The sequence below is a fragment of the Alexandromys fortis genome, unplaced genomic scaffold, assembly GCF_014885135.2.
Source record: "Alexandromys fortis isolate MF-2015 unplaced genomic scaffold, M_Fortis_MF-2015_v1.1 scaffold_20, whole genome shotgun sequence".
NCBI classification, from domain to species: Eukaryota; Metazoa; Chordata; class Mammalia; order Rodentia; family Cricetidae; genus Alexandromys; species Alexandromys fortis.
The window spans coordinates 8,559,848-8,578,609 of record NW_026067903.1 but is presented as its reverse complement, the minus strand read 5'-3'; the positions used below and the strand labels follow the sequence as shown (position 1 = coordinate 8,578,609).

Genomic DNA, 18,762 nt, shown 5'->3' with positions numbered 1-18,762 from the left:
AAACACCCATAAGCATAAAATATAACTTTTCTTAAGTTTATATGGATAGTGAGAAAATTAAAAAAAGTTAACATTTTTGAATGGTATCATTCTACATGAAGTCAAAATTTGGTGGGTTTTACAAGTATGCCAAAATCAGTGGATAAGAAACAATGCACAGCGATCTCAAGATGTCTGTTTATGCTCACAGGTTAGTGCTACCCTTGCTCTTTGGTCTTCCTCGGAGTGGCTTCTTTTGTGTGGGCTCAACTTCAGAGACTCCTGACTAGTTAAAGTCCTGCAATAACTGACAGCTCAGCCATCAGCCCTCAAGAGTGCAGCTTTGAAACTTCCTCCGACGCCCAGGGATGGAGGAGTGCTCTGAGACACTGTCTTCTGGACACATCACGGCACACAACTGAACTGCGAGGACCTACACTGGGTGGGCCACCAACATTCCATCAGACTGGCAGTCACTATTAAAGTGCTCAAGCTCTGCTAAAGAATCTCCAACCCAGAGACAGAGACCCACATCAGAGCACTGGACTGAGCTCCCAAGGTCCAGATCAAGAGCAGAAGGAGGGAGAATATGAGCAAGGAAGTCAGGACTGCGAGGGGTGCGCCCAGCCACTGAGACAGTGTGCCTGATCTAATGGGAGCTCACCAAGGCCAGCTGGACTGGGACTGAACGAGCATGTGATCAAACCGGACTCTCTGAATGTGGCTGACAATGGGGGCGGACTGAGAAGCCATTGATAATGGCACTGGGACTTGTTTCTACTGCATGTACTGGCTTTTTGGGACCCTAGTCTATTTGGATGCATAGCTTCCTAGGCCTGGATGGAGAGGGGGAGGGCCTTGGACTTCCCACAGGGCAGGGTACCCTGCCCTCTCTTAAGACTGGAGGGGCAGGGAGGAGGGAGAGAGGGGGAGGAGGGGGATGGGAGGAAGGGGAAAATTTTGAATGGGAAAAAAAAATCTCCAACCCATACTCATGAGAGCAAGATACACAGATACAAACACAGGAAGAGCATGCTTTACCATGAAGGGGTTCTGTGGCAGTAGTAAAAGTAAGATGTGAGACGGTGATAGGGGTGAAATGGTGTGTGTGTGTGTGTGTGTGTGTGTGTGTGTAAGAGAGTGTGTGCACAAAATTACCAAGTATTTTAAAAAGTAAAAAAAGTGAAGCAATCAGCAGAGCTAGACTTACTAATTTATCCAGATCAGTGTTTCTATCTTTAATGCCAGTCCTTATCTTTGTATGCTGTTCCCTCTGAAAAATGAACTCTACCAGATACTCACTACACTAAACATCAGTAAGTCAGAGAATTCCTTCCCACAGGCCTGGTCAGAGGTTTATAGAAGTATCTAGTGAAGAGGTCCTTCATAAAGAGCAACAATGAACTGAAGAGGCAACAGCAGCACACTGAAAATAACATCAGTCCCACAGCTGGGCGACCACAGTTCAAGGTAACACTGTAATAAAACACCAGTGTCTCAGTCTGTTTCCTTGAATTTAGGGGTTTTTAGCTTGTTTTTAAAGGATTTATTCATTTTTATGTACACTGAAGTTTTACCTGCATGTATATCTGTATGAGAGTGTCAGATCCTCTGAAATCAGGGTTACAGACAGTTGTGAGCTGCTGTGTGGTTGCTGGGAATCAAACCCAGGTACATTGGAAGAGCAGCAGTGCTCTTAACCACTGAGCCATCTCTGCAGCTTTTAAATTTTGTTTTGAAGTTAGTATTATGATTTTAAACAACTTGTGTAACTATCATATACGATTCACTCAGCCTGCTTTCTTATATTTTAAAAGCCTGACACATAGGTGATGAATGAATCCTTCAATGTGTATCAAAGTACATGAATTCTGGGTTAACAGAGCTAATACTTAACATAGAAATATGCTAACAACAATAAAACATCTAGGGCCAATGTCCTGATAGCACAGTGGGTAAAGATGCTTGCCACCAAGACTGATGACCTAAGATGGATCCCTGGGCCCCACATAATGTAGGAAGAGAAGATTCCCACAAACTATCCTCTGACCTCCAGACACATATATACATAAAGTAAAATAAATGTGAACGAGCAATCCAGGAGAGTAACGCACAGTAATAACACACCGTTTTCATGTTCTACTCAGAAAGGCTTAAAGGACCTTCTCAAATGAATCATGCTCGCAGAAGAGGAGCCTCACAACGCATCCCTTTTCAACCATACCTTGAAAGCCCCAAATAAATGTTCCTTGATTAAGATGTCCAGGTAGATGACCAAAAAAGTTCGACCAGTTATCAAAATCTACAAAGACTATGTGCGTCATGGTTCGCAGGTAGTCCACATCTGGAAGCTCAACATCCTCCTCTAAGAACACACACACATACAAAAACAAAAACATAACATGAATACTTCAGTAAGAATGGTCCATAACTATCCTAATTCCTCAAGTCTAAAGACATGAGGTCCAATATGCATAAATGTTGTTTCTATTATTCATCTCTACTGTAATCTTTCCAAGAAATCCAAATCTGTCTATACTTAAACTAGGTGACTTATGGTATTTTATGCCTGACTATATATCCTTCTTAAACTATCTCCCTCTGCCTGTAAGGCCTTTGTGTTTTTGTTCTGCTTTGAGACCCGATCTCATTTAGGCCAGAATGGACTCAAACACACTACTTTATCAAGGCTGGCCTTGAACTTCTAATTCTTCAGCTAGGTGACAGCGGTGGTGCCGTGCTTTTAATCTCAGCACTTAGGAGGCAGAGGCAGGTGGATCTCTGCAAGTGAGTTCCAGGACAGTCAGAAAAACCCTGTCTCCAAAAGCAAAGCAAAACAAAACAAGAAAACAAACAAACAAACAAAAAGAGTGTAAGGAAAGCCAGGCACAGTGCTGATTCTTCGGCCTTCACTTCCCAAGTGCTAGGCCTATAGGCATGCACTACCACACCTGGCTAGAGCTCTTTTTAAAAGTCATTTGTAAAAAAAATTAAGTTCTTTTTTGTTGAAAATAGTTATTTTTAACAAATCACTGTACTAGGTCAAATAGAAGTCCAAATTTTAAGACTAAATAAATAAAATTTCCCTATCCATAAATATTCAGTGTGCATGAAAAGACTCATAAACTTATGTCAAAACAGAAACACACAAAAATAGTCTAGTACAATAATACAATATATAGTAACATTAAATTAAATTATGTCCCAATGTTCTATTTAGAAAGGCTCAAAGAAACTTAAGTTTGAAGGCAGCCTGGGTTACACATTAAACCCTACAAACATGGTTTTTAAGGTTATTTACCAAGAACACTCTTGGCACAAGAATTTGCTTTTCTTAATTTATTAGTAGCCCCCTGGTTTGAGGATTAACCACTCACAGGAGCACAGCTTCAAAACCTGACCCCACAGGCATGAGAAGGTGCTAGTAGGAAGTTACTACCTACTTCTTGGTTCTCTCGGGCTCTTCTTCCATCTCCCGTTCTCCACTTCTTAGCCTACCTCCCCTTCCAAGCTTTTCTACCTTGACAAGGCCTTGAAGTGTCCCATAGTATTCACTATTCACGCAAACCCTGGAATATTTTGAAGTGAGTTTGTTTCTAGTAGGCCTCACAGAGGCCTCTTCAATGTATCACTTCTGAGCTATGCTCTATCTTCTGGCCCTCAGAAACCTACCTCAGGTTTAGATACTACAGTCCAACACAGACTAGTACACATTCCCCAGTGCAGTGAGAAAACCAAAAGAAAGCACAAGCAGACATAAAATGCTGTGGCTGCTCTCTCACTTTCTTAGAACTAAAACTGATTAGACGATTAAAGATTTAATGCTTTCTCTAGTGCAATTACTCTTTCTTTTTTTCCTTTTGGCTTTTTAAGAAATGGTTTCTCTGTGTAGCTTTTGGAGCCTGTGCTGGAACTCACTCTGTGGACCAGGCTGGCCTCAAATTCACAGAGATCCACCTGCCTCTGCCTCCTAAATGCTAGGATTAAAGGCGTGCACCACCACTGCCCAGCTGTTTTCTCAGTGAAAACCCACAACTAAAGGTAGCATCGAGAGCTATATGCACTACCAAGCAAACCTATAATATAAAAGGTCCATGGTTTGTTTATAGCCAGGTGTGGTGGCTCACACCTATGGTCCGAGCTTGTGTGGAGGCCAAGATAAGGAGAGTCACTCGAGCCCAACAGTCCAAGCAACAGTGTGAGACCATGTCAAAAAATAGATCAATGGTGGAAAATGAAGCCCAACCAGAATTCCAGCTTGCCACCCTCAGCTGCTAGGCCTCACACATGCCCCCATCCAATTCAGAGCCAAGACTCTCTTGGCCCAGGAGTGGCTATGTATCCCCGGGGAAGATGAAGCAAAATGCTCTACCCTAGATAAATATATTGACATCCAGCAGGTCCTTTAGCAGGGACAAGAACCAAGGGGTTGCTTTGTTCCTCAGCTAAAACCAGGAGATTCTAGGTATACAGGCCCATGGCAGAGGGATTTGCAAGGTCCCTCCTTTCCTTACTACAGAGGTCTTACACCACGTGGGCAGAATGTGACAGATGTTAAAAACTATTTATTACTTGAAATAGTATTAAAATGCTATATATAAATGTTTATAAATAAACAATTTTAAAAATAAAACATGAACCAAAGAAACAGCTAAAATTTATTTACTGTTTGTACTCTACCTTTTACAATTCACCAGGTTAATAGTCAAAGTCTACAGGTTTATTGTATCTAGCCAAAAATAATTAAACTTCTAAATAACATAATGAACTATTCTATTCATTTAATCTGATCATATGGAGGGAAAGGTCAAAGGAAGTATAAAGGAAGAAATTAACCTCTCAACTCCCCACCAGCATTTCTCATTCTACTTCTAATCACTATTTTAATTATTTATTACAAAGCTTTGTTGCAAAGTTATAATTTCTCATATATAAAGAATAAGACCAAGCCGGGCATGATAGCAGTGACTGTAATTCTAGCACTTAAGAGGCTGAAGAATGGATACAACATGTAGACCATCTTAGGCTACAAAGTAAGCTTCAGGCCAACCTGGGCTAGTGTGAGACCTTGTCTTAGAACAAACAAACAAACCCTAAATAAATTTAAAAAACAAACAAATAAGGCCAGCAGGGTGGTAGCAGTGCACACCTTTAATCCCAGCACTCAGGAAGCAGAGGCAGGTGAATCTCTATGGTTTGAGGCCAGCCTGGTCTACAGAGCAAGTTCCAGGACAGGCTCCAAAGCTACAGAAAAGAAACCAAAAACAAAACAAAAAAAGAAGAAAAAGAACAAGGCCACATCTAGGGCTGGTGATGCAGCTCAGTGATACAAGACTCATTTAGCTTATACAAAGCTAAACACAACACATACAGAAAGATACCCACCCCGAACACACACACAGAAAAAAATATTTACTTTTTAATGAACCTTCATATTTTAAGAAAAATACGATTTTCAGATTCAGAATTACGCCCAAATCTTCAAGAAACTAAGTAACTGAGTAACTCTTAGAAAGCGATCTCTGTTATTAAAGACCGCACACACACAAAGCCCTGAAAGTCACACTGGCTGCTTATCAGCGGACACTGGTGCTTTCAGCATTCCCTCAGCTTTTGCTGATGAGCACACATGCGCATGATCTGGAGTGAGTGCGCGACACCTGCCCCACGCTGGAAAGCCATACCTATACTCTGGCAGCTCGTGTCATGCTCGGCCCCTTTCTCCACGTCTGTATAGTTCGTAGGCTTCAGTTTTTTCTCAGCATGTGATGCACTGGCAGCAAATGTGCCGGTGCTTCCTCTGTCTGACCCTACAGGAGCCACACAAGGTTTCTGGAAGGTGGCGTGCTTTCTGTGGAAATGCTGCTGAGCACTCTCGGTGTTCTGGAAGGCTTTGGTGCAGGTGCCACACTTGATCACATACTGCTGCTCCTCATCACCCGTGTCTCTTCTGTGCGCTTGATGGACGTGAGTATTAATGTCAGCCAAATTCTGGGCTGTCGCTGAACACGAACTGCAGCGAAACCACAGTTTACCTTTATCTAGCATGATTTGAAGACATCTATCGTAATCTTCCTTTCTGTTGACTTTACAGATGTAACTCTCATGACAACCACAGCTTAACAAATTACTGGTCTCTATTATTTTAAAATCATCCTCAGTTTTAATTGAGGGTTCAGTTTTTTCTGACACAAACACATAATCTATGCTGTGGTGATCCTTATAGTGACTCAAAAACGCTTCTTCCTTGTTAAAATTAAGATCACAAAGCCCACAGAAGTACTTCATTTTGATCTCATTGTCATGCTCATCTTGGCAATGTCGGTACAAAGTTTCTATTTTATGAAAAGTCTTTCTGCAGTGGGCACAGCTGTACCTATGAAACTGGTGACTTGACAAGGACATACAGTGCTGTTTCACACACTCCTGGGAATCAAACATCTCTTCACAAATTCGGCATTGCCACCTGCCCCTTGGAGGACTTGTTGTCAGGCAACGATCAACAACAGTAATGGGTGAAGGTGGCTTATCAGCATCCAAATGACTCACCGCAGAAGAGGATGGCAAGGCTTCCTCTTCTACCTCATCCATCTCATAAAAATATCTATGCCCATTATGAAACTCAGTGATGTGTCCCATGATAGCATCTTTCTTTATTAGCTCCTTTTTGCATGTCCGACACCAAAATAGGAAGTTATTTAAATGTGCCCCTCCATGAAACCGGCTCATGTGTAAACGCATGACCCCTGAATCTTCACACACCTTTCCACAGACCACACATTTGTAACACATCGTATTTGCTGAGAAGACATGCCGTTCTACTGCCTCTTCACTTGGAAACCGCTGACTGCACTCACAGCACCAAGCTGTAACTGAACTCTGGCTCTGCACACGAACTATTCCTCCATGGCTTTCGCCACCTAAATTCGGCTTCTTTTTTGGAATGACACAGTCCACTGCGCTGGACTCTTTAATAGACATAACTCGTTTAAGTGATGAAAATTTTGGTTGACTGAATAAATGCAAATCACATGGCGATTTACTCCCTGCCCTGATGTGGCAATAAAGTAAGACTGACTCTTGTACCGAGTTAACAACTGTGACTTTGTGTTCTGAATTCTTGTGACTTTGGATATTGGTTTCATCCACAAAGACCTGGTTGCAATTTGAACAATAACCTCTTACTATGAATTCTTCTGCAACCTGAGCAATGCTTTTCTCAGCTATGGCTACAGGTCCAGCATTTCGACAACGAACCCTAATTTGGATTAAAAAAAAAAAGTATAAGTTTTCTTTGCTTTATATAAGAAATTTAACATAATAATATAAATAAGTGCTAAAAGATATTTTTTAATAAAGCAGTTAAGTGAGAATCTATCACCTTAAAATACTTTTAAATTACCGCTATTTTTATCTTTCTAATCCATATACAAGGGTTAAAAATATTGCCGGGTGGTGGTGGCACATGCCTTTAATCCCAGCACTTGGGAGGGAGGCAGAGGCAGGTGGATCTCAGTGAGTTTCAAGACCAGCCTGGTCTACAAGAGCTAGTTCCAGGACAGGCTCCCGAGCTACAGAGAAACCCTGTCTCAAAAAACAAAAAAACAAAACAAAACAAAAAAAAATTAAAGCAAACTTTAGAAAACGTCAATCACTATCGAATGTATTCCTAAAGGACCCTGAAGCAAATTAGATTCTCCAAGGTCATTAAAATATATGAAAGAACACTGAAAACTCTAGACAATATTCCACTCTTTTTCACTGCTGTTTTCTGGCTTTATTATGGGTTTTAATTAATATATTTAACTGTATTTATTTACTTAACATGTATGGGTGTTTTGTCTACATGTCTGTTTACTTTTTGTGTGCCTGATGTTTATGGAGGCATCTGACCCCCTGGAACTGGAATAATAGACAGTTATGAGCTGTCATGTGGGTGCTGGGAATTGAACCTGTACCTTCTAGAAGAGTAGTCAAAATATGTTCTTATTCACTGAGACATCTCTCCAACCTCTATTTTGTTTTGTCGTCCCGCCCTATCCCATCTCTTCAGCTTCATCGTAGCCGCCACTGCCCAATTGCCCTTTTTCTGTTTTTGTTTTTTGGAAGTTTTTTGTTTTTGTTCTTGGAGGCAAGGTTTCTCTGTGCAACAGCTTTGGCTCTCCTGGTACTCATTTTAGACCAGGCTGGCCTCGAACTCACAGAAATCCACCTGCATTTGGCTCCCAAGTAGTGAGATTAAAAGTGTGTGCCACCACCGCCCAACTTGTTCCCCTTTTAGATAGTTTCACCTGTAACCAAGACTGCCCTTGAATTTGTAATCCTTCTTCCTCAGCCTCTCAAGAGCTAGGATTATAGATAGGCACCACAACTCCCAGCTCTGTTTGTTAAGAATTGATTAACTTATGTCACAAATATGCTCTATCCATGTTTGCTTTTCTGCTAAAGAACAAGACTCATTGAGAACCATGTGGTGGTAGTGGACAGCCTGAGAATGCTTAACTTCCCATGAAGAACTCTCTGCCTTTTGGCTACCATCCTGTATCTCCATGGTTCCCAACCACACTTCTCCACACCTCCAACTCTCATTCTGCTAGATTTGGTTACTTTCAAGGAAAACAAGACATCCTTTTTTTTTAAAGGAGAGACACATGGAATAGAAAATAGTTGCTGAACCGTTCCACTCCTGAAAAACTCACTAGCATTTCCTTAGAGCCTAAGATTAGACCTGTACAAACCTGAAATGGGCAGTGAGTTCCATGTGGGAACGCAGAGTCTGGTGGCAGGCCACACACTTAACTTGAAATGGAACATCTTTGCACAGAGAGACCAGAAGTTTCTTTGCAAAAGATGGAAATGATACTGGGTGTGCTGTTACCTTATCATCTGAAAAACAAAATAAACTATAAATTGCAAGGTAATTTAAAGAGAATCACCCAATCTTCTCTTTTTTCCCATTCTGAACATCAGTTAAGTAAGAAACAGTTTTGTAGTTAGTAATAATGTAGACCATTTATTTAAACTGAAATACAAAGGATGCCTACTCCTCAGATTAAAAGGAATCTTTTTTGTTTGTTTGTTTTGTATTTCAAGACAGGGTTTCTCTGTGTAGCTTTGGTGCCTATTCTAGAACTAGCTCTTGTAGACCAGGCTGTCCTTGAACTCACAGAGATCCACCTACCTCTGCCTGTTTAGTATTGGCTAAAAGGAAATCTTAAATGCAGAAGATCCCATTCCCAGACCTCCTAGATAGCAAGAACACTATCCTGAATATGTGCTTTCTTAACAATTTCTTCTCATCCCTCAAAATAGGTAAAATATAACTGGGTAGCAGTGGCACATTCCTTTAATCCCAGCACTCAGGAGGTAGAGTCAGGCAACTAATTGTGAGTTTGAGACAGTCTCACTTACATAATAAGTTCCATGTCAGCCAGGGATACAAAGGAAGACCTTGTCTTAAAAAAATAAAATAAAATAAAAATAAAAAGGGGGGCTATCACAGATAGAGACAAATAAACATTTTTTTAAAAAAATAACTTAAACATTTCTTTTTTATGGTTTTAAACTGATAATAATAATAATCAAGGGCTACTCTGAAAAGTATGCTAAATTTGCAAAGATATAATTCATTTAAAGAAATTTAGCAGAGAAACACTAACATACCGCCCAGTTTAAAACGCTGATGGAAATGATTCTTTGCAGACATATGCTTCAAACATGCATCCTTGGTGCTAAACAGAAGAAAGCAAGATGGGCATGCAAAACACTGGATGATCTGAGGAGGAAGGCCATTGCTATGCCCATCGGCTGCAGCTACCTAAAATAAAAGGGAAAGCCATGTCACCACTAAGCCCAGTGTGTAAACTAACACAATAAAAAAAGGAACTTTAAATTTCCAATTTTATCATACCAATGCTACAGCTAAAATCAATACTCAATACATTTTTTTTTTAAAAAAATTAACACGTCGTGGTGACATAAAGATTTAATAGAAATGGGTTAAATCAAGACATAAGATTTAGCCAATAAGAAGTTAGGCAGTGTTTAAATGAATACGGTTTCTGTGTGATTATTTCAGGTGTAAGCTAGCTGGGGCACCTGGGACAAATAAGGGGCCCCCACTCCCTGTAACAGTTTAATGATAATCTCTAGGACTGCTGGAGTTTAGCGAATAAACTTAGTGCCCTAAGTCATTTTATTTACAATATTTAAAATTTTTATCAGCATCATTAGTGACTGCAAGATTAAGAGCAACATGAAACAAAACCTATACCAATTCCATGGCTATCTAGAAAAAGAGTGTCTGGTCACAGAGCATGTTCTTACCTTAGAGAGAAGATGATCCCTATACTGCTGTTGAGAAACAAAATGCTCATAACATACAACACAAGCAAAGGAACTGGCGAGAGGTCCACGTAATGTAATTGTTGGATCACATGGGGAGTGGTCAAACCTACACAACCAAGAGAAGCAACATTAGAAAGATCCATTTTCCAGCAGATAAACCAGTTTGCTTTGCATGTGAAGCTGATGTGCATGAACACAAAAGACACACAAAGTTGTCTGTACTTCTTGAGACGTCTATGAAGGAAAAAAATGGCTGGAAACCCCCAAACTCTCAACTCCCCGTCTTTTAACTACCTAAAAAAGAAACTACAAAAAAAAAAAAAAAAATCTCTGCTTTCTCATGATCTACTGGAAAGAAGCTCAGCTAATCTGCAAATGGGCAACAACAGAGCATTTACTTATCAGCCGGGCAGTGTGGTGGTGGCACATTATAAATTCTGCCTTGGGTAATTACTTTGGAATGCTCTGTCAGATTATGTAAGAGAGACAAATACCTGTAAATGCTGTCTCCTGATTTATTGTTACAGGTTGGATTTCTCTACAACTATTTCAACTGCGCTATAATGCTGGAGAACAATCTAAAATCTTACCCAGCTTCCTAAAAAACCTAAATATAAATTACAAATAACATATCAACATAGCATAAAAGAACTTGAGTTTCAAATATTAAGCTAAAACTATACTGGTATATCAAACTTCATTTAACAAAATCATTTTGAGAACTGTTTACACATGAATGAGACCCTAGATAGGATCTCTAACACTACAGAAAACAAAAACAACTTGTCCCCCAGATAAGTAACCTTCACCATCTGAATTCAGAGTATCCTCCTTACCTTTTCAAATGTCCAAGCAAAAGGTGCCCGTTGTCAAATTCCTTGTTACAGTGCATTATGGGACACAAAATTGACTTCTCACATCTCCCCATTCTGCCTCCACTTTGGAATGAATTTTTTTTCACAGAATTAATTGTTTTGAGTCCTACAACGTCAAAGTAGGCCATTATAAAACAGGCCATAGTTGTAAAGTGACATTAGTATCACAAAAACTAAATGTGTTTTGTGTGTGTGTATACACTCGTTCACATGTGTGCACACCACACATGGAGGCCAGAAGAAAAGCTTGGGTGTCCCTTAAGTGTGCTATACACTTTTGTGGAAGCAAGGTCTCTCGGTTGCCCGAACTTACTAAGTAGGCTAGGCTGGCTGGCCCGCGAGCCCCAGGAATCTCCTGCCCCATCTCCGCAGCACTGGGATCACAAACACACACCGCCAGGCCTGGCATTTCTGATGGGGGTTCCAGGGCTCACACTGAGGTCCTCGTGTTCCCACATGACCTTTCATCATTTTCTCCCTAAAACTTGATTTCAGTACCACCTATATCTACTAGCAATGGAGGCAAACCCACACACCTTCTACCTTTAGGCTCCCAGGAAGTTCAGGAACTGAATGAAATGTGATTGCTAATGAATACCTGACATTTTTAGCCACTGGTCCACACACTGTCTTGCTGCTTCTGTTTCTGAATGTCCTTGAATAAATTCCAATTCTTGTAAACCATGAGCGTGCTGAAAATCAAGTTTTTCCTAAAGATAATAAGAAAAACTCAGTTGACTTATGAGAACTACTGTTTCTTGGGTGAAAAGACTTTGATACATCAGTGATATAAAGAGTATACTTTATCCCAAAACTCCTCACCTAGAAATTTATAACAAAGACTATACATATGTCAAAATAGTCTTATGTACTACACTAAGCTGCTGAGTCCACAGCTATTTGTATAAAATTTGCTACATTTTTACATCTCCAAAAATATGGAAGTAGGCAAATTACAGCAAACATTTGACGGAAGTCAATAAATAATGACCAAACATTTTTCATTTTGTGAGATCATATTTTTGTGAGTCAGCAAATGGTGTTGAATAAACAAGGACAAAATGAATGAGTCATTCATTTCAAATTATATAAACTATATCTGTAAGAGATTTTCAAAAAGGCTAAAAACCAGCTATATTTTAAGGCAATATTGTAATGGAAATATAAAGGGTTGTTTTCAGCTTTAAATTTTTAGACATTTTCAAATTTTTATATTTTTCTATATAAAAAAGCTTAGCAAATACTTTTTCAATGAATAATATCAATATCAGACACTCAGCAACATTTACTCCATGGCAGCACAAAGTATCTGCTACCATTTACAAAGAGTGCCAGGGCACACATTTTCAAAAAGGGCTGAAGAGCAAACGGTTTAGGCTTAGCCCAGAGTCTCCACCACCACCTCTAACTCCTGTTGCCATAGAATCAGAGCAGCCATAGACAGTATGTTAACGAGTATGGCAGTATGCAATAAAGTTTTATTTACAAAAACCCCCAAGCAAACAAGCACATTACAACTCCTGAAAATAAGTGTATGTATTTAGCTATTACTATCCATGGCCCCTGCATCAGCTCCTGTTTCCAGATTCTTTCCCTGTTTGAGTTCTTATCCTGACTTCTTTCAGGTAAAAAAAAAAAAAAATTGAAAGTATCTTTCACAGAGAACTAAAGTTCTAATGTAGCAATGTGATCCTTCCTTTCTTTTTTTCTTTTCTTTTTTTTTTTTTTTTGGTTTTTCGAGACAGGGTTTCACTGTTCAGATTTGGAGCCAGTCCTGGAACTTGCTCTTATAGACCATGCTGACCTCCAACTCTGAATGATCCGCCTGCCTCTGCCCACATAAAAGCCAGGTATAATGGCATGTGCTTATAGCTGCAGAACTTGGAAGTAGGCAGGCAAATCCCTGGGGAACACTGCCAAGTCAGTCTATCTTAATCCCTGAGTTCCAGGCCAATGACAAGCCTTGTCTCAAAACACAAGGCAGATGGTTCCTAAGGAGAAACACCCACGGTTAAGCTCTGTTCTCCACAGGCACACACACACGCACACACACACATTACAAAACACCACAAACACCAAAAATAATTACAAGACATTTTCTGTAGTTTTTATGTAGAATAATCACTCACTAGAACTATTCAAAAATTCTGTTTATTATTTTTCTTTTTGGAACTATGTTTACATCTTTATTATACATAAGTCTATAAATTAATAAGTCATTATTAAAATAGAAACATACCCTGAATGCTCTATTCTTCTCTTCTTTTTGTTGTTTTTCCACTTCAACATGACGGGCGAGGCGAGCCAATGTTAAAGCAACTTTATCCTTCTGATGGTCTATATGGTCTTTGTGTTTAAAATTCTCCTATAGTAAAACAAAACAATTTTTATTCCACTTAATACATAATCAACACTTAGACAATAAACATTCACTTCCAAACAGTTATTGCATTCAAGAACCATTTACTTCTGCTATAGTTCTAAAAATCTTCCTGATGTGTGTTTTCAGATAGATGTGTATATGTGTGTAGGAGGGAAGAGAGGGGAATGGAGGGGGATCTGACTTTATCTCCTGAGCACATATTTTATTGTGATATTTTGTAATTGATATGCTAACACCAGAGAAAAATGGACTCAAATAAAACACTGAATGAATTAAGGGGCTGGAGATATTGACCAGTGGTTAAGAGCATTGGCTGCTTTCTAGAGGACCTAACTTGATTCCCTGCACCACATGGTGGCTCACAACTGTAACTCCAGTTCCAGGGGATCTGATGATGCCTTCTTCTGACCTCCAAGGGCCTCAAGAATGCCCAAAGGTATATAAACATACATGCAGGCAAAACATCTAGATACACAAAGCAAAAACAAAACACATACATACACATAAACAAGCAACTCGAAACTACAAGTGGGGAAAAGGGAAAATATACAAACAGGCAATAAACAAAAAGGAAGACAAAAGAAGGGCAACAAATAGTAAAACAATAAAATAAATAAGGTATTAACCCATCTACTCTACATGGCAAGTCTAAATACACCAATTAAAAGATACATTGTCCAATACTTAAAAAAAATTCGAGGGCCAGTGGGATTGCTCAGTGGGTAAATGCCCTTGGTGCCAAGCTTGAGCATCCAAATTCACCCAGAACCCACAGGGTGGAAACAGAGAACCGACTCACACATGTCCTCTGACCTCCACCTGCACCAGAACATGAACACACTCACACATATACACAGACATGCACACAAATAAATATATGTAAATTATAAGAAATCTTCCTTTAAATATAGAGCCACACAGAAATAAAAACAAAGAATGAAAAAACAGATTATTTGCTTAGGGCTAGGGATTTAGCTCAGTGGCATAGTGCTTACCTAGCATGTACAAGGCCCTCAGTTCAATTCCCAGAGGCAGAAGAAGAAGAGGAGAGAAAGAGGAAGGTAAGAAAGAAAAGGGGAGGGAGAGAGAGAAAAAAGAGAGATTTGCTAACAAAGAGGTCAGAGGTTGACTTCAGATGTCTCAATTGCATCTCACCTTTTCTTGTTTGTTCTTTAACAGTTTCATACAGGTATAGAACGTTCTTGATCAGTCACCTCCGCCCTGCCTTCTTACACTCCTATCCTGTCCTTCCTCCCCTCTGCAATCCTTTTGACCCCTTTTTTCTTCCCAATTACTCTCCCTCTTACTTTTTTATCTTGTTTGTTTGTGACTCACTGGGTTTTGTTTTCTTCATAAAAATAAACAAAAAGAACCCTGACCACTAATCTCAAGAGTAAACTGAGAGACAGTGCTGGAACCTCGGTGGGAAGTATAGTAAAGGAAGCTAACACACACTAACTTTTTAAACTTTGCCAATTCTGAAGTTAGCAATTTAAAAATGAAAACATATGTTAAGTATTTTCTCCTTAATAATAATAGGAAGCAGGTTCAATAGTTACATGGTCTATTACTATTATTATTACTTATCCAGTCTCTGTCTGAAGACCAGAAGAGATAGCTGAGGCTTAAGGCCTGGCACAGTGGTACAGCGCTTGCCCAGCAGAATCACAGAACAAGCCAGCGTGAGTGAACGACAAACCCACTGCTAAAGGTACAAAGTGAGACACAGACACTAGACATACTGGATTACAGTCTTCAATGGCTACAGGAGAACTCACTGGCACTGGAAAACAACCCCTGCTCTGACAGCAATGCAGCAGGCAATCCAAGGACTCAAACAGCCTAGAGACTTTCAATTAGAACTCCAGAGAGAGAAATTTCCATCACCTTGTTAGCAACCGTCGCTGTCTACCTGAATGAATCTAGAGCCACCATGGAAACATGCCCTGAGAATGTCTACAAGGGCGGCCCCAGTACTGTCTACTCACTCCCCTAGTCCTATCAGAGGATGCAGACAGTTGTTCAATTTCCTGTCACCGTAACCTTGCTGTCCCAATGGACTGAGTGCTCAAACTGTGAGCCAAACAACCCTTTCCTATCTTGAGTTGCTTTTGTCAACTACTTCATTATAGCAATGAGAAAAGTAGGTAACACATGAGGCCAACTTCAAAAAAAAAAAAAAATTCAAGACAGATGAAAGTTCTTAAATATTTCTTATAAAACTAAGATTAAGGGTTCACAATTCTTAGGACTAGAGTTTACCATTCGCTAATGCCAAAACGTTGTTGTGATTTAATATGAAGTCACGGAATAAAATTCTAGAACTTCCCATATACTCAGGCTAGATTTGCCATTGGCTTTAGATTGAATTATCATTTATAGTCTTAGATCTTTTCTAAGATCAGGTTTCAGATGTGTAACTTACCAAGGTCACACTAAACTAACTCTGAATCCACATAAGAAGGATTGGTTTTAAGTTTTATTGGAATATTAGCAGCTATAGCATCTCCAGGACCACACATCTTGAAGTACTCACCAAGGTCACCTTAGACTAACTTCTGTATATGACAAAGTACAACTAACGATTCCATATGGACAGCAATTAAGGCTTTGTGGTGGGGGTAATATAGGAAACCTGTAGGGAATGTTCTGGTGAGGAGTCTCTATTTGCACATAAGTAGGTGGTAAGCAACAATACACCTCCCCTAGTACTGGGGATTAAACCTAGGACCTTGCATGTTCTGCAAGTGCTGTAACCACCTATGCAACATCTAGGCCCTCTTTCCTTTCTCCATTTTGAGACAGTCTCACTATGTTGTCTAAGTCAGACTTTCCATCTTCCTGCCCTGGCCTCCTGAGAAACTGACTGCAGCATGAACCACCACCCCTAGCTTATCTCTATTTTTGACCTCTCAGTTTCTTTCAGAGCCAGAACTGCACAGAATTAACAAAGATAGTACAAAGTTAAGAGGTTAAAGAGCAGACACATCACTTAGCCAGTATAAAATTCATAGACTTTTACATTTTGTTGCTCTTAAGAGGGTCTGTTATACGCTAGGCTGTCCTCAAACTTGCTATGTAGTCAAAGATGAGTCTAAATTTCTGGTTCTTCTGACTCCAATTGCCAAATGCTGTGATTTTGGTGTGAGCCACCACATCTGGCTAACTTCTTAATGCTTTTTTTTTTTAATCTAAGATTAAATAAGTAAAGTATCCTGGGTATCCCAGAAATGGCAATCAAATTCAGGATATTAGTTAACCTCATGTCCATGAGGTTCAAGCAGAGGCATTATACAAACGGTATAACTTGGGAAGGAAAGAAAGAGGACTCTTTGATGACATCCAGATGAACAGTCTCAGCTCTGCGACAAACTGACTACGCTATCCTTTTCCCGTATGCTGCAGATCAGTAACCATTTCACCAGAAACCAGTTCTGACTATAAACTTAAATTCTAACTCTGATAGCAAGAGATTCATGAATAATTACCTCCAATGAGAATTCTATCATTTTGACAAAGTTTTCACCAAAAGATTTATCAAATGTAATGCACAAGGATTCCCTGGAAAGTATCAGAACCTGACACTTTCACTAGATCACTAGAAACTGTGGTCTGCTACGTAAACTGTACAATAAAGTACAATCATTAAATAAACCAATGAACTGACACAAAATCCTGCTAATCAATAAAGTGATGCTAAACTTATATTTCAGTATCTTTCTTTTCTATTACAGACATAAATGTGAAAATAATACCATACAGCAAATCCAGAAAAGTATAAATCAAAATGCAGTTATGCCTGTCTAGAGGGTCTAGAGGGTCTCCTCCTTTCACACCTAGTTTCTAATTTTCCCACAATCAGTACTGGCAATGAAATTGTTAACAAACCTATCGATGATCAAGAGTAGATGAAGACAGAATGAGGTAAAACTTTGAATCTTTTGTTGCCTGGAAATAAATACCCAAGAGATAAAATGAGTGGATTACAATTTCCCCAAGCCCAACAGAAGCATATTGATTAATTCTAGGTATAGTGGTGCATAAGCCTGCAGTCCTTGCTACTTGAGAAGTGGGGAGAAGCGTGCTTAAGATTATGCATGCATACCAACCTGACAATACAGTAGGCATCTCAATAAACTAAGAACTAAGATAAGTGACTTATATACAGAAGGTTTAGTGGCTCCTGTTAAGATTAAGTACCATTGCCATTTTAAAGCAAAAGACTACTTGGTTAAAACCATTTAATATTGTTTTGTTTACATATATATGTGCCTTTCTAGTATATTTTGGTTTTTAAAGAGACTGGTTCCCATGTTAAATCTCCAACTCTTGGGCCCCCATGATACACCTCTTCAAGCTTCCCAAGTGGAGGGACAGCAACCCTGAAACACCACACCCAGCTCACATGTGCTTTCTGAAAACATCCAAAGCCCACGCACTAACTGCATTTTAAATAATACTTAACCAAAGTAAAAGCTAAAAATGTTAAGTATTTCCTTATCTAAATTAGAATCCACTTTCTTCTATCTGCAACAGAAAATTTGCCCAATTATAAAAGCTTGTTCAATTATAAAGGTAGGTCATTTCGCAAATGTGTTTAAAAGGAGCTGATTACATCACAAAAGAAATTATTAGCAGTTAAATTTCTCCCAAACTAATCTTCAATGAATGCCTACATAAATGACTAACAGGTGAACTTTCTTTTGAAATCCATTTACAAATACCTGCTTCTCAGATCATTGTATTCTCAATTCTGAAAGGTATTCTTATATAGTTTAGTCAGCTGAGTGCCATAGGGTTGCCAACTCTCCCCTAGTAATTAAGAACTGTCCTTAACACTGAGTGCTGAGAACAATGTAAGCCTTTTGGTTTTTCCTTTTCAATACATTGTCTTGCAACAAAGCCCAGACAACCCTCAAAGTCATGGCAATCACCCTGCCTGGCCTCTTGAAGGCTGGGATTACAAACTGAGTGTTTTATTTAAAAAAAAAAAAAAAAAAAAAACTCTTGTCAGGCGTGGCAGCAACGTGCCTATAATCTCAGCAGTGGGGAGGCAAAAGCAGGTCTGAGGCCAGTGTAGGGCTAAAATGTTATCCAGAATTTTTTTTCTGGCATCTCACCCCCTCTATTTTTGGAGACAGTCTTATTTTGTGTGGTCCAAGTTGACCTCAAGCTTAA

General features: G+C 39.5%; 1 protein-coding gene across 5 annotated transcripts in view; it reads right to left on the bottom strand.

Annotated features, from left to right (window-relative positions):
* The window catches only part of Znf451 (zinc finger protein 451), a 57,240-nt gene that overhangs the window by 14,600 nt on the left and 23,878 nt on the right, over window positions 1-18,762 (bottom strand). For 4 of the 5 annotated variants that reach the window (XR_007590485.1, XM_050134610.1, XM_050134609.1 and 1 more), the window contains 8 exons: window positions 13,441-13,566; window positions 11,800-11,911; window positions 11,163-11,307; window positions 10,306-10,432; window positions 9,643-9,796; window positions 8,718-8,865; window positions 5,664-7,237; window positions 2,204-2,344 (listed from right to left, as the gene is read on the bottom strand). Coding sequence is in view for 4 of the 5 variants with exons in the window: in XM_050134610.1 (XP_049990567.1) it covers window positions 2,204-2,344; window positions 5,664-7,237; window positions 8,718-8,865; window positions 9,643-9,796; window positions 10,306-10,432; window positions 11,163-11,307; window positions 11,800-11,911; window positions 13,441-13,566 (2,527 nt within the window). In the remaining variant the exon portion in view is untranslated. The remainder of the gene's footprint in view (window positions 1-2,203; window positions 2,345-5,663; window positions 7,238-8,717; window positions 8,866-9,642; window positions 9,797-10,305; window positions 10,433-11,162; window positions 11,308-11,799; window positions 11,912-13,440; window positions 13,567-18,762) is intronic. The other variant, XM_050134612.1, reaches the window with a different exon arrangement.